This window comes from Balaenoptera physalus (assembly GCF_965194825.1).
Source record: "Balaenoptera physalus genome assembly, chromosome: 11".
Lineage (NCBI taxonomy): Eukaryota > Metazoa > Chordata > Mammalia > Artiodactyla > Balaenopteridae > Balaenoptera > Balaenoptera physalus.
This window is the reverse complement of record NC_138896.1, coordinates 62,460,009-62,474,585: the sequence shown is the minus strand read 5'-3', so window position 1 is coordinate 62,474,585 and position 14,577 is coordinate 62,460,009. Positions and strand designations below refer to the sequence as shown.

At 46.5% G+C, this 14,577-nt stretch overlaps 1 protein-coding gene across 4 annotated transcripts in view; it reads right to left on the bottom strand.

The window, feature by feature from the left end:
* Window positions 1-2,249: 2,249 nt before the first annotated feature.
* Window positions 2,250-14,577, bottom strand: part of ITGA9 (integrin subunit alpha 9) — a 352,771-nt gene continuing 340,443 nt past the window's right edge. For 3 of the 4 annotated variants that reach the window (XM_082412748.1, XM_082412747.1, XM_082412754.1), the window contains one exon: window positions 2,250-6,691. In XM_082412748.1, coding sequence (XP_082268874.1) covers window positions 6,593-6,691 — 99 coding nt within the window. In that variant the 3' untranslated portion in view covers window positions 2,250-6,592. The remainder of the gene's footprint in view (window positions 6,692-14,577) is intronic. The other variant, XR_014250773.1, reaches the window with a different exon arrangement.

Below are 14,577 nucleotides of genomic sequence, written 5' to 3'. Positions count from 1 at the left end.
TGTACCCTAGGTACCCACCCCAAATAAAGGTGTTCCTCTTGCTCAAATCCGGTCAGACTCAAGGATTTGAAGGGTACGTATGTAGGGCTTAAGGAAGCTATATTCTGAGTATCTTATACCAATGGGTGTGGCAACTGTTAGTTGTCTCCAATATGTATTCTCCTCTTATTCCTTAAAAATCCATTCCCCAGCCTCCTTTGTGGATGGGTGCATTTATATGACTAATTTCTGGCCAGTGCTCTATGGGACTTCTGGGAAGGCCAGTTAAAAGGGAGGGGGCATTGCCATTTTATCCTCCTCTATTGTTGGCTGGGAATGTGGACACGATGACTGGTACACTGGTAGCCATCTGGGACCACGAGGTAACTTTAAGGATGGAAGCCACATGCCTAGAGAGGAGCTGGTGTCCTGATCATCCATGAAGCTGCTGTTCCAGAACTTGATGGCCCACACCTGGTCTTCTTTTATGTAAGAGAGGAACATACTTCCAGCATGTTTAAACCATTGTTATTTTGGATTTTTCTATTATATGGAGCCAAATATTCTTCTAACTGATAAGGTGGGTTCTGAATAGACGTAATATTGGAGAGGACTGCATTTTTTCCAAATCTGCCATTTCTTAGAAGAAAGTTTTCCTGAAGATCCTTTTAAAAATGCCCCCTGCTTATTAATCCACTTGGTGTCTTCAGAAGGTAGTACTTATACCTCTATTGAGATTTGTTTTAATTTTTTAGGTATTTTTTCAATTATAGAAGAATCACATCAAATAAAGCACACAATGATCTGGACTAGACTTTGAGGCGAAGCAGATGTTTGGCAGCAGGCCCAGATGTCACAGCCTCAGATTTCAGGGCAGAGCTGGCCATATCTCGTTATATCCACTTTAGTTGGATGTTACACAGAATGAATGGACCTGATCTCAGGGTCGGGTGGCCTTGCTGGTGGAGAGCTGCCAAGTGGTTTGATAGTATAGACAGAGCTCTAACTAAGCACTCCCATTAATTCTATTACTAAGCAAAATACCCTGATGAATAGACAGACTTTAAGAACCAGAGGTAAAGAACAGTGGACTGCACAACTCCTGATTGAACGGGAGACAGAATTTACTAATTGGCCATTTTTCTTCCTCTTAGTTTTGTATCTTTGATTCCTTTGAGTTAGTCAAGGCCTTTTCCTGGCTGAAGGAAATAGGTGGAGCAACACAAGAGAAGCATACTTAATCAGCATTAGTGATCTGGCAGGTCTTGTTAAGCCAGGAAGCATCCGAATTAAAAATCTTGGGATTTCTCACTGGACCATCGTCCTAAGTGTCAGGCTCATCAATGCTCTTTGTTGCAAACAAAGCTCTTTCTTTCGAGACCTAGAATTTGGGATCTCTTTTGGCTTAGCAATTCATACTCTCCCAGAGGTAACTTTATTTTAAAAGTAATTTGCATATGTTTCATTGTTACAAAAGACATACATGCTCACTGTAGAACATGAAAATTCAGACAAGTAAAAACAAAACAAAATGCAAAGCAAAAACATTGACAGTCCTACCCAGTTAAAGACAACCAATTTTATCCCCTTGGTGTGTATCTTTTCAGACCCCCTTCTATACTGTGTGGGGGGTGTGTGTGTGTGTATGAATTTTAACCACAGGGGAGTAATATAAATCTTAACAAGTACAAAAGCAGCAATTAATGAAATAGGAAGCAAAAACCAGTACACTTGATTGGTATAGCCAAAGGCTTATTCTTGAAAAGACCAATAAAATAGATCTTTGTTGGTCTCATCTAGAGAAAAAAGAGAAAAACACACAAATGAACAATATTTGAGATAAGAACAGGAACATAACTAGACAGATGGAGGGGATCAAAAATTAAGAGAACACAATGTTTGTAAATGTGTAAGGATGCTACCAAAAGGCTTCCGGGAAAATGCTTCATGACTGGAGGACACATGAGGAAGCAGTCTACTAAAAACGAGGAATCAGCCGCATTTAATTTGGGCACATTCATCCTAAGACCAAGGTCCCAGGTGTGGCCCTGGGCAGGTGGGTGATGCACAGAGAAGGTGGTGACCATGGAATGGAGGCCAAAGACTAGGGACAGTTCGGACACATTGAGTGGGTTCTTTATGTGCAATTAGATGAACCTGCATGGGCTCTTTAAATGCTCATGTTGTATTACACCGAAACCCCATCTTTAACAGCCTAAAAAGGCTCAAGTTCTTCAGTAGCAAAAGAAATTACAGACTGAACTCCCAAATCATTTGTAGCCATTTTTTTTATTCCAAACACGTACTTTTTGTAAACCTGCATTTCCCAAACAGTGCAAGTGAATTAGAAGTGACTGCACAGACTTGAATACATGTGACTTTGTGAAGAGGAACACCCCTCCCACTGAAATTCCTCAACGGAAACGTACATGGATGCATCAATCAAGTTCTGGAAGTGAAGTTAGCGTGGGTGCCTGCCATGCAATTAATCACACTCTTAAAGCTTTTAAACTTACTCTGCTGGTCACACCGTGCACATTAGAATTTGAAAAAACCTTAACACAGTCTGAAATCTAGATCATGCTACAAAGCATTGCATCACGTGGGACATTTGTTCATTGTCCCCCTCACATGCTGAAAATCAGAAGACATTCTAGAAGGTTCATTTTGGCCCTACTGCCTTTGTATCCTAACCCCTCAGCCATTCTTTGCTTCAGAACATATTCTCCACTGTGTATATTCTTGCTCTATATAGCAAAACAACACATGGACTAAAACACCGCATACTCGGAGCATTTCTAAGGGACGCTCGTTTTCTGCCTTTTATCTGCTAAAAGGCCATTTCCCCCAAATACCAATCCTTTGCTTTGCCTCTACATTTTGGGAAGTCTGAATTAGGTGCAGGTTTCATCAGGTGTAGGTTTTACACGTAACCTGAGTGTAACTGTGTTGCCCTGCCATGATGCCTTATCCAAAAATAAAAGTACAATAACCTTTTTTAAAAATGACATTGCTACGGTTCCACAGGTAGCATATCAGCACCCATCACAACCACCTAAGGGATCTGCTACACATCCACATTGAAAACAGGTCCCAGATGTTTCCAGGAGGCCCGCTGGTTTTGTTTTGAACCTCCTTGCCTCTGGCTCCAGGGCTGAAGGTTGCATATGATTTGGTGAAGGAGGACTTTCCATCAGATTTTCTACAAAGCTTACCCAACTTCAGAATGCTGATGGAAGTTTCCTGAAGAATTGACTGAGAAAGCCTCAGTGACCTCAGTAGCAAGTGATTCTGGCCGTGTGCCTGTCAGTCACCGTAAAGCCACTGGACCCACTCACTCCTGCCAGTGTCCCCTCGTTCCTGAACCTCATGGCCTCTTCTCTGCGACAGGTCCAGGGCTCACTTAGGCGATGTTCCAAACTCCTGAGTCCCATGTAAACTGAGCATAGGTGAATCATTTTTGAAAAGGGAGCATTATTTCACTTAATTTCTACAAAGGTCCTTTCTTCATATTTAAAAAGCACCTCAATCCTTCTGACAGTTGATTATAACCCTAGTGAATACACAACCAAAAAGCTGAAGCAGACTTAAATAATGCTGTGCAAGAGAACATCAGATAGCATTCCACAGTGAACCCACAGAAGCAGGAAAGATGGAAATTGGAAGGCACTGTGGAATTTTAAAAGAACCCTCTGGAGAAGGAACAAAGACACACCAACCCATCCTGTCTGCTTCCCCCGAGAGCCTACTGAGGGCTTCTGAACTGGATGGAGCTGGTGAATTGGCCAAGCTGAGAGCACTGACAACCTGCTCAACTTCCCTCTCTATCTCTGTGCTAAATGGTCAGCTCCCCAGTCCCTGCTGCCCTGCCTACTCAGCATCAGGAGATAAGCAGATGTACCATCCTCCCCAAACAGGTTCCAGAGGGGCTGCCAGTATTTCCTCCAGTGGAGGCCAAGCGAGATTTTCTTAAAAACTGCCCTATTTAGTCTTAGTAATCTCCTGGGTATGTGACCACTCGTGTGCCTACCACTCAGAACCACCCAGAAGCACATGGATCCCAGCTCTGAGACTGGCTATGGAGACTGCCCCTCCCCCGGTGAGGCTTTCCCCTCTGGCTGGCAGAACCGCGTGCCCGCCAGTTATCCTGCTACACTGTCTCCCATGCGTCTGCACCCCTTGCAGGAGTCTGGCTGTGGCTATTTGTGCATTTGGCCAAAGCCGCTGATGGAGCTGTCCCAGGCCTACCACCTAAGAATCCTAAATGATTTATTAAAGGACAACATGAAACAACAAGCAGAAGTCCGTCCAAGGAAGGCTGCAGATGAGGTCTCGTAAAGGAATTCACGCTCTGAGCGCCACTGTGGGAAGATCTGCCTCCCCTGGGGCAAAATGTGGGGTGGCGTTCACTGGGGAACCCCCGGCACTTAGCACAGGGTCTGACGCACAGCAGGGGCCCCATACACATCTGTCAGAGGTGAACCCTGAGTGAGAACTGGAAGGGGAGCATGATGAATTCTGTATCTTCCTGTGTCAGAGTCAACTGCGTAAGAAACGAAAAGACACGTGTGCTCCCTGCCAGGTTTGCAACCGCCCAGCACCCTCATAATTTTGCCAAAACTTTAGATATCTTTGCAAGCATTAGCCAACTATGTGTCTGGAAAAACCTGTCTCCCCTGAAGTTGAGTTCTGTGTCTTTTCAACAATATTCACAGGCCCCCGCACATCTTAGCTCCCAGTCAACAAGGCCCTATGAGAAAGATGCCTGGTCTTGTTTCTTGTTTCATTCTCATCTGATGCCATCCGTTTGTACCCGGGGCTTGAGCAGGCTGTGATAAGTGACTAAGGACTCTGTCAGACCCTGCTCTTAGGCACGTTTTCCCCTGTACCAGATGGTTTTCCAGCAGTCAGGGCTGCTCATGGTTATTGAATGTTCACTACGGGCCAGGCATGGTGTTGAGCTTGCTACATCCGTCACCACCTTGCCCTTTCAGAGAATCACACTGCACTCAAACCTGGACCGCACTGTGCGTCTGGTAATAAACACTGTCAAACAGAGAGCTTGGATAGCGAAGGCCATAACTCAGCATTCACCTGTACGGGGGATAGGCGAGGACGTCAGTGCTATGCCCAGATCCCTTTGCATCATTTCTTTTGCATTATTTCTGTGCGCTTCCCAGGTTGGGGGTGCAGCCCTCTTTTTGAGGGCCGCTCCTGAGCTACTGGGGCTATTTTGCTGGCAGGAAGTGAAAGCAGAAAGTTTACATCTCCCCTGGGTACAAGACTATGAAAGCTCAGCTCCCTTGCCCCAGGTTGGGACAACTCTGAGGCATAACTTACCCTCCAGAGCCCCCCTGCAGGATCAGGCTGAAGACCCCCTGCACGGGACCTGCCCTGAAATGGCTCCCTTACCTGTCTTCCTCCCCTTCCGTGTCCTGCTTCCCTCGTGTCCTTACTGGTGTGCCCTGGGGATACTTCCTTAATAAGTTACTGCATGAAAGTCCTTGTCTCAGGGTCCACTTCTTAAGAACTCCACCTAAGACATGATTAAAAAAAATAAGGACAGGTTGAATGGTCATCTCTGGGAAGGACACTGCAATTACCATTAGCTGGGACAGCACGAGTGACGCGGACAATGGAGACCTCTGGACTCAAATTAACATGAAAAGATAACACATCACAGCACTCAGACACAAGTCTCTGCTTGGTGGGCACCAATTCAGTCCCGGTGGTGTGCGGACTCTGATGCACGATGTCCAGGATGAGATGCCATTCTGAGGTTTACCAGTGATGAAATGGCATTGCTCCAAGCTTTCATGTCTTAATTTAAGTGGAAGGAGGGTGAAATGTCTGCTCTATAAGGTGACGCAGAACAGACCTCAAGAATCAGGTTTTTCCATCCAAATTCCTGCTGGGAATCTTCCCATGAACGGTACAGATGAAAAAACTCTCTTGGTTCTTTAGCACATTATTCCACACTTGACTCCAGGCAACAGAGATGTGAGATGCCTTCGGGCTCAGCCCCAAACCACAGCTGATATACAGCACCACCCGCTGGGTGGATTCATCACGTGAGGTTTCTTCAGATGATTTCATCTGAGAGTCTTCTTTAACAGCAAGTTCCAAAGTACAGTAAGATCTTTATCCTTTAACATTTGTATGAATATACAAGTATTTCCAAGATTTCAGGCCAGATATCAGTGCTTGAGTGAACTATATAACCATTTAATAGAAATAATAAAACATCGATACAAATATAAAGACATAATCAGTATAAAAGGCTTATATTTATAAAAATACTTTTAGGTAACAGTTTTCCCCTGAGGGTTGACCACGCATGTTGCATCCATAAATATCGCCTGGCTCTGCAGCCGGCTTTCCAAAGTTCCGAGTTCAGCTGGAAAAGGAAGTGGTGGTGGTTCCAGTCAGGTGACCTGGCCGAAGTGACTGCCTCAGGTTGGCACCTGGGCTTGAGAGAACGAGGACGAGAACAGCATCGTGGGGCCTCCGAAAAATCTGGAGAAGATTCTTTCTTCCAAATATGGAAGATACAAAGATCAGGAAGACAGGCGAACCACTGGGCCACATGACCGGGGTGGGTTGGGGTGGCAGGTCACTGGTTTTTCTGGACCCAGTCCCAACTGTCTTCATTCTCTTTACGGTTCTTCTCAGCTTCAATAATTTCTTTGTACCTTCTGCGAAAGAAGCCCATCTGAAAGGCAGAAAGAGGAGAGACCAGGTTAGAGATGCTGGGGAATCAACTGTTTTGATTCCCAAGCCACCTGGACCCGGAGGAGGCATGATCTATGCTCACAACTCCTCAGATTGGGCTGATTTAGAAAAAGCATTATGTGGAACCACTTTTCAAAATGCATGGACTTCCTGCAAGCTTTCTTATGGTAAGTTGTTTGTTCCTTGTAATGTGCTTCTGGTGGAGTGTTTCCCAAACTGTATGCTGGGGAAAACTAGTTATTGAGCTATTCATAGGTTGTTTGGGAGTAAAACAGATTCCACGGTCAAATAAGTTTGGAAACGATACACTCTTTCTTTAAGAGATTCGTAATGTACAGTAGAACAGTAAAGGATCAAATCAACCTTTTAGGAAAGGATTAAGAAAGTCAGGGACTTGATACTTCCCAAGCTTATCTGGCTTTTGATAAATCTATTAATATCCTGAGAGAGATTAGCCATTGCAGAATAATTTGATAAGTACTGCTCTCATACAATAGGAGTTTTAAAGTATCTGCAGGTCTGCATCCTATCTTGCTGTCCTCTAGATCTTTCGCTCAAATCTGTGACCCTCGTGAGCTGCTGAGCTGCCATGCACACAGCTGGCAGTGTGTACCCCCCTAAAACTGGCAACTCCTCCTGAGCCACGATGGCAGTTTCTTTTAGCTTAGTTCTGAAAAGACCTTTCCTTCCGATGTCTATGGCTTTTCATACAGGGTAAGATGAAATTTCCATTTCTTTTCACATAGTCAGCATAGGCACTACTGCCATATAAAAGTAACTTTTTGTAGCCCAAAGCTGACCTTTTCTCCCAAGCTCAGGAAGACCTGGTATCTCTTGTCCTGTGCTCCCTAGCATTAGTGGCCTCTGTTTCTGAGATCAGACATCCTCCTGCATCTGCCCTTAAACATGACTGATTGGAGTTGGTGTACAAATACCCCAGCTCCCTCTCTCCTTGGGTGCAAAACCCTGAGGTGCACGCTCCGCGTGGAACTTTCCCGCAGTGGTAACCAGCTTGATAACACATCCTTTATTAGCTTCCTTCCCTGCCCTCTCTTCCCTGGTCCCCTATTACTGTTTCCTGAGATTATCTTCCAAATAAATGACTTGCCCTCAAATCCTTGTTTCGATCCTCTTGAATAGGGGAATTGAAACAGACATGCACACTTGGCTCGCTGCTGGGAGGCTGTGCTGCAGGTCTGTGGTACCACACTGTCACTGGTGTATACTTTCCATAGTCATATTTGAAAACCCTTGAGACTAATAATCTCTGCAATCTGCTGCCAATGGGGGATGCATATATAAAACCTGCCCTAAACAAATTGTCAAGCAAACCCAGGCTTGGGGGCACATCTAACTCCTTTGTGCATCTTTCCTCACACTCCTTCACCATGAACCAAGCATCCACAGTCTCACTGCACCATCTTCCTACTCCTTGAAAGGGGCTTACTGGCCCAGGTGAAAATGAGAACTGTCAAGAGAGCTGCCAAGACAGCGCTGGTCACCTCCACCCACATTGCCAAGGGAGTCCTGAGAGTTCCCTTTGAGAGCAGTCTGATGGCTGGGAGGGAGTGGAAGCTTCCACAGAACAGCTGGCAAGGGTCTTGTGCTCTGAGCTTCGATCCTCAAGGCCCGTTTCACAGACAGACATTGAGTTCCTTGGATATGTCCTCCCAGCATCAGACCACATCTGTCAGAACCCTACTTTATGACACCCCTATATACTTTTCTCTCATTAAATCTCTACCACCTTCTCCCTTCTGCAAGGGATGTGCAAAGGAGGCTTGGCTTGAATGTTCTGGATAATTAGAAAAAGGTCATTGTTGTCATCCTCAAAGCATACCCAAGGGAGGCCAGGAAAGCGACCCAAGACTTGATGGAAATGTCTAACTCAGAAGTTACTGCTTGAAATCTCATTCTTGAAAGATAAAGATGTGGTTGACAGGGCGAATGTGTCATGTGCACCTTCTGAGCTGAGGAGAACATAATCATAGAAAGAAGGCTGGATATAACATGAGAATAAGATTCTTTAGCACATGACTCTACCTGAGGATAGTGTGATGTTTCAGTGATCTCCAGTTACTCACTTAAACTCTAGAGAAGTAACATATCTCTAATGTGGCACCAATCAAGCAGAGCTTTAACTGTCTGCTCTCTTATCATCTTTCACATTTGTCTTAGGACTCCTACGGATTTGTGCTTTTTATCCCCAGAGCTCAGCATCTCACCGCTACTTAGTGCCAGTGATAAGTTGCAAAAATGCCCCTGTATCCACGTCCTGTACCGTGGCTTTGCAGCAAGTCCTATCAGGAGACGGAGTCTATTTTCCACACCTTGAATCTGAGTCGTGACTTGCTATGACGGTTGGGTGCATGGGAAGTGATGCCCTGTCAGTTCCACACTTAGGCCTCAAAGGCCTTGCACACTTCCACTTGCTTTCTCAGAACCCTGCCTGGCTTCCGAGTGAATGAGTTTGGTCTTGCTGCTGAAAGATGAGTCGACCCAGCTGAGGTCCTCTTAGACTCGCCAGCCCCCAACTGCTTGCAGGTGTAGGTTTGAGCCCTGCTGAGACGGGAGGACCGCCCTGTTAAGCTCAGTCCAACCCTCAGAATTGCGACCTATGTAGATGGTGGTTGTTTTTAAGTCCCTAAACTTTGGTTTGTTACATAGCAAGAGTTAACTGATACAGAACTCCATTTTTTTTGCCTGACTTACTGAATGAATCAACATCCACAGGAAGGGTGACAGAGGGGCAGCCTGACAGGGCTCCAGATGGAAAGAGCATCACTGTGCCCTGTCCTGCTGAACAGACTTTTCTTGTTCATCTCTAAGGAGGACGAGAGTCGGCTCACCTTCTCACAGCTATGCTGGTGTAAGGATTTGATACAGCGTGTGCAATCTAGCAAGGATTTAGAGTGCCTGGCCCAACTCTCACAGGAGGCTCTCCTGTGCTCATGTTTATGTGTGTCATACTTGTTACCAACAAAGTGATGGCATATCATCTCCTGTAGGCATCCAAAAGCAAGCTCTTTTGTCTCAAGTGGTATGGTGTCAGCATTAGTCTTTTTTTTTTTTTAATTTAATTAATTAATTTGGTTGCACCAGGTCTTAGTTGCGGCAGGCGGGCTCCTTAGTTGTGGCTCGCTGGCTCCTTAGTTGTGGCATGCAAACTCTTAGTTGCAGCATGCACATGGGATCTAGTTCCCTGACCAGGGATCGAACCCAGGCCCCCTACATTGGTAGCTCGGAGTCTTAACCACTGTACCACCAGGGAAGTCCCTCAGCATTAGTCTTGAAAATTCTACCCCGGCTGGCAGTAACCGTAGAGCTTCTCTTAGAAACAGCCTTGCAAACTCTCTACCCCACTCCAGTGCGGCAGGGTATCCAGAGCCCTGTTCCCAACATAACCTGTGTGTAGTCTCATCTTTAGATGGAAGCTTGGAGCTGCCACTGGTGTCTGTCCTTCTTCTTTGGAGCCCATGACCGTTTCTTAAAACACAGATCACTCTCATGACTAGGGAGTGCCGGGTACAGTAGCGCAGGCTGTGCACTGCATATAAGGGGGGAGGGTGCCACTCATATCAGAGAGATCATGGACGTGTAAACTTATGACAACTATTTTCCAGCAGATGGCAGTCGGGTGTCTTTTTCTAACAAAATCAGTAGATTTTCTGAATTTTCTGACAGATGGAAGTAAAGCTTCTGGAGGAAGGGGCGCTGTTTACTCGTTTGCACAAAGGTGCCATATAGTCTAGAGGTGGTTCTGTCAAATTAATATTGTTTCTTATGTGATCAAACGAATCCCATTTCAGAAAAAGAGAATATCACCTTCGTGCTGTTGTTTAGAGCCCGGTTTTGGCTTTTGATATAGAACCCAAAGCCCAGGCTCTGAGTTTACCAAGCCAGGGTTCCCCAAACAACTGTGTCATGCCAGGCCTGCCCAGTGCCATAGGACCTACTCTGAAGGGTTGGACAGGAGAGGTGCCCCATGGGGAGCCTGCAGTTCTGAGTACTGCTCACGCTTGGCCACAGGGCAGGTCATTTCCTGGCTCTGAACCTCAGTGTCTTTGTCTCTGCCCAAGAGAGCGACGGCATTCTTCAGACCTCTTCTAGCTCTGAAACACAATGAAAGCTTTTTATGTTGGTCCCCAAAGCAAACTCGGGACTGCAGCCTATGGGCCATACAGCTGTGTATCCAGTCCTCACACGCAGGAGGCACAGGGCACAGAGTCCTCGCCTGGTATCATTTTTTCTCAAAGAGTTTTTGGAAAACTAAATTTCCAATTTTTATATTAAAGTATGGATATGTTATAAAGTATAGAGAAGTCTAAAACTCTTAAACACTAAGATAACTCAAGACTTCAAATACATTTCTCTCCTGCAGCAGGCCTACACTCTCACCGTCACTAGTACTCATGGTTACTTTGGGGAAAACCTTGGAGAGATGCTGGGCAAACCTACATTTTCCCAGTCAGCTGAGCCCACACTGAGGGTGCTGGGAAATGGGCTGTGATCAGTTAAGCCGGACCCTCAGCAGCCCCTCACTCAATTCCAGTCCAGTGGAGTATGTGTTTTCCTGCACTTTTTCTGGATCCTTCCAGGGCTTGCTTTGCCACTTGAGGGGCAAAAGGCTCTGTAAATAACTGCTGTCTGTAGCGGAGGGAACACTCATGAAAACCCTACAGGAAGAGAGACTCCAGCCAAACTTGGCTCCCCTGCAAGCTGAGGGAGCAGGGGTTTTCTGGCTTCTTGTCTGTGCTGCTCCTGAGGGGGAGCTGCGGCCCCACAGGGCAGCTCCCTCAGCCCTCCTGACAGATTCACACAACTTTCTGATATAAACTTGTGTCAAAAAAGCTGCCAGAAAACTCCTAGGGAAACAGCAGGTTTCCCCTGAATGGCCCTAATTAGGAAGATTCTGAGAGGGCCTGGGGCCCAGGAATAAGCGAGAATGACTGGGTTCTGGGGTCCACAGCCTGCAGCACCAGCCTCCTCCTTCCCAGCCCAGTTCGGGGTGAGTGAAGGGCGGCCGCACAACCCCACGGCCTCTGGTCTCTGGGGAGATGCCCACCCCCTCCTCCCTGGCTTTTGGATTGCCTCCTGGGCAGCTATTCCAAGGGCCTTGGACACACTCCTTCTTTGGACTAACTCAGAGCCTCATGTTTATGGGTCCTTTCAAGTTCCTTGACTATTTACATAGCACGTCTCTGTCTCGAGATGTCAACAGTGCAACATCAGCCCAATATTTACTTCCAAACATAAATAAGTCCCCACTGAGTGTCTCTGGCACATGGTCTTAATTGAGACAGTGCGAAGGGTGTGTGTGTGCTGTATGTCTGTGCATTTTCATTTTCTCTGCAGGAGAAACAAGGATGGGTTCTCACAGCCCAGCTGGAGGGCAGGTGATAACCCCGATGACCGCTGGAGGGGCTGCCAAACCTACCCATCCGCTGGGCCATTTCACAGATTTATTTTTCCAAGTATTTCTGCTTGAGGTCAGCAGGAATGCTCTTAAATGAAAACCAGGAGCCCAAAGCCAGCTCTGGAGCAGCAGGCTCTTGGAACAGGCCCAGATGACAGAGGGTTCGAGACAGTCCTTCTGAAGGACGGTGGCAAACCCACTGCACAGCCCACCTCTATACCACTTGTGAGAAGGCAGAGCTGGCAGGTCCTGGGCCTTTTGGGAAGAGGCTGGTCATGGGGCTGGCCAGGCCACGGCACTGCCCTTTGCTCCAGGCCATCTCATTGGCAAAAGGGGCCAACAGGAGAGAAGGGAAAGGTTCCTGGGCTGGAAGCAGCAGAGGAGGATGCAGAGTTTTCTCCTTCACTGAGTGGTGGCCCGCGTGTTTTGGCAAACTGTACAAGGGAGCGAGGAGAGGGGGAGAGAGAGGGAGAGAGAAGCCTGGGGCCCTAAATGAGGCTTTTCCTCTTGAAGGAAAAACATCCCAGCATCTCCACTCTCTCACCACTTGACTCAAAGGCTGGCTTGATGAGTTGAAGGCACTTTTTAAAGGTGCAAGTCACATATACCCTCTGAATAATGAAATTCCTCCTATAAACAGGCCTTTACGATTGTCTTGAAGAGGCACAGGGCCCAGGCCATTTCAAACCCAAACAGGAGCCAAACGAAAGGAGAGGGGACTCATTTGGATTTTTCTCCCTTAAAAGAGTCTCCTATTTCAAAGTTTTCTTCCTGCATGGTGGCTTGGCAGGCTACTGTAATCCTCGCACAGAAAGTTTAAATTATGGCTCCCAGTGTCTGCTAACAGCTCGGCTCTGGGAAGGCTGATTAGGATCCATTTCAGAATGTGAAGAAGGGTCTGGTTAGCTTGGGGCCCTCGCTGTGGATTTTGCACCGGAGCCAGGACCTGCTGCGGCCAAGCATGAGACAGCGCCTGATGTGCCACCGGCCGACCCTCTGGAAGGCCCTGGAGGAGAGAAGGAGGCTGAGCACTAGGCAGGGAGCCTGGAGTTCGGCTCTGGAGAAGGTATTTGCTGACCCTATAAGGGGTTTCTGTTTCAGATAAACAGGGGATGATGGGCATGTTGGTGGCACCACGGCGACATGTAGGAGGTGTGGCACAGGCTCTTTGCCTGGCCAAGTGCTGCTTACCCCTCAGGATGTGCTTGGCTCAGCCTCGGTCACTTAACTGCTTTCCCCAGTCTTTACGACGGAGTGAGGGCTCTTGCTGCTTATCACCTCTGTCCCTTCACCCCGAGCCGGCCACTTCGCAGGGATCTGTTTGCTAAGTGAAGGCACCGGCCAGCTCACAAGTGTAAAGCGTGCTGACCCGCAGGCCTGCAGGGCACAGAAAATCCATCCGCACTGGGCCAGCTGCCTTGTTCTGTTTTTGATACCACGCCACCATCCTTGTACATTTTGGGGAACAACCATTTTGGGCTCATGAGCTCAAGGCAATGGCAAGCAACCATAGGTAGCAGTGTCAGGAGCTACACCAAAGGGAACTTTAAGAGACGTGGTTCTAGAAAGGAAGGAGGACTTGAACATTGCCCACCTGTCTTCAAGGGCTCTAGTGAAGTGTTTACTCATCAGCAGTGGCAACTGGGTACCATGCACTGACTTTCCCCTTGAAAGGATTGGAGGGAATGATATGTGAAATACGGTAATAAGCCAGAAGCAGTTAGACCTCCCATCTAACTCAAATATTAGGCCCATTAATCAACAGATTTCTGTGCACTGAATTGTCAAGATGATATTATACCTCTATACATAACGCATGTTTCTTAGGTTATAGACATAGGAATCCAAGTCGACAAGAGGTCTGTAGTTGACTCACAGACATAGAGAACAGACTTGTGGTTGCCAACGGGGAGGGGGATGGAGGAGGGATGGATTGGGAGAGTTTGGGATTAGCAGATGTAAACTATTATATATAGGATGAATAAACAACAAGGTCCTACTGTATAGCACAGGAAACTATATTCAATATCCCGTGATAAACCATAATGGAAAAGAATATGAAAAAGAGTGTATGTATGTGTATAACTGAATCACTTTGCTATATAGCAGAAATTAACACAACATTGTAAATCAACTATACTTCAATAAAATAAATAAAAAACAAAAGAGGTCTGCAGTTGAAGTTTTAGGAATATGTAGGTCTTCAGAATAATCCTACATTTCATTTGCTCTTTTCAGTGTCCTATAAAGTCATTCTATTTAGTTAGTCCTTCAGGAGAAAAATATTTTTCCTAAAGAAACTCCCTCTGCCGAGCTCCTTACTGCACTGCCGCTGTGCCTCAACAGACTACCCACTCTGAATGTTGAGTGCGTTCATGAACCCTGCACCGAGGTTTACTTTTTTTTCCTCCAAGGAGCTCAATCATAATTTTATCTATGACACGATGGAA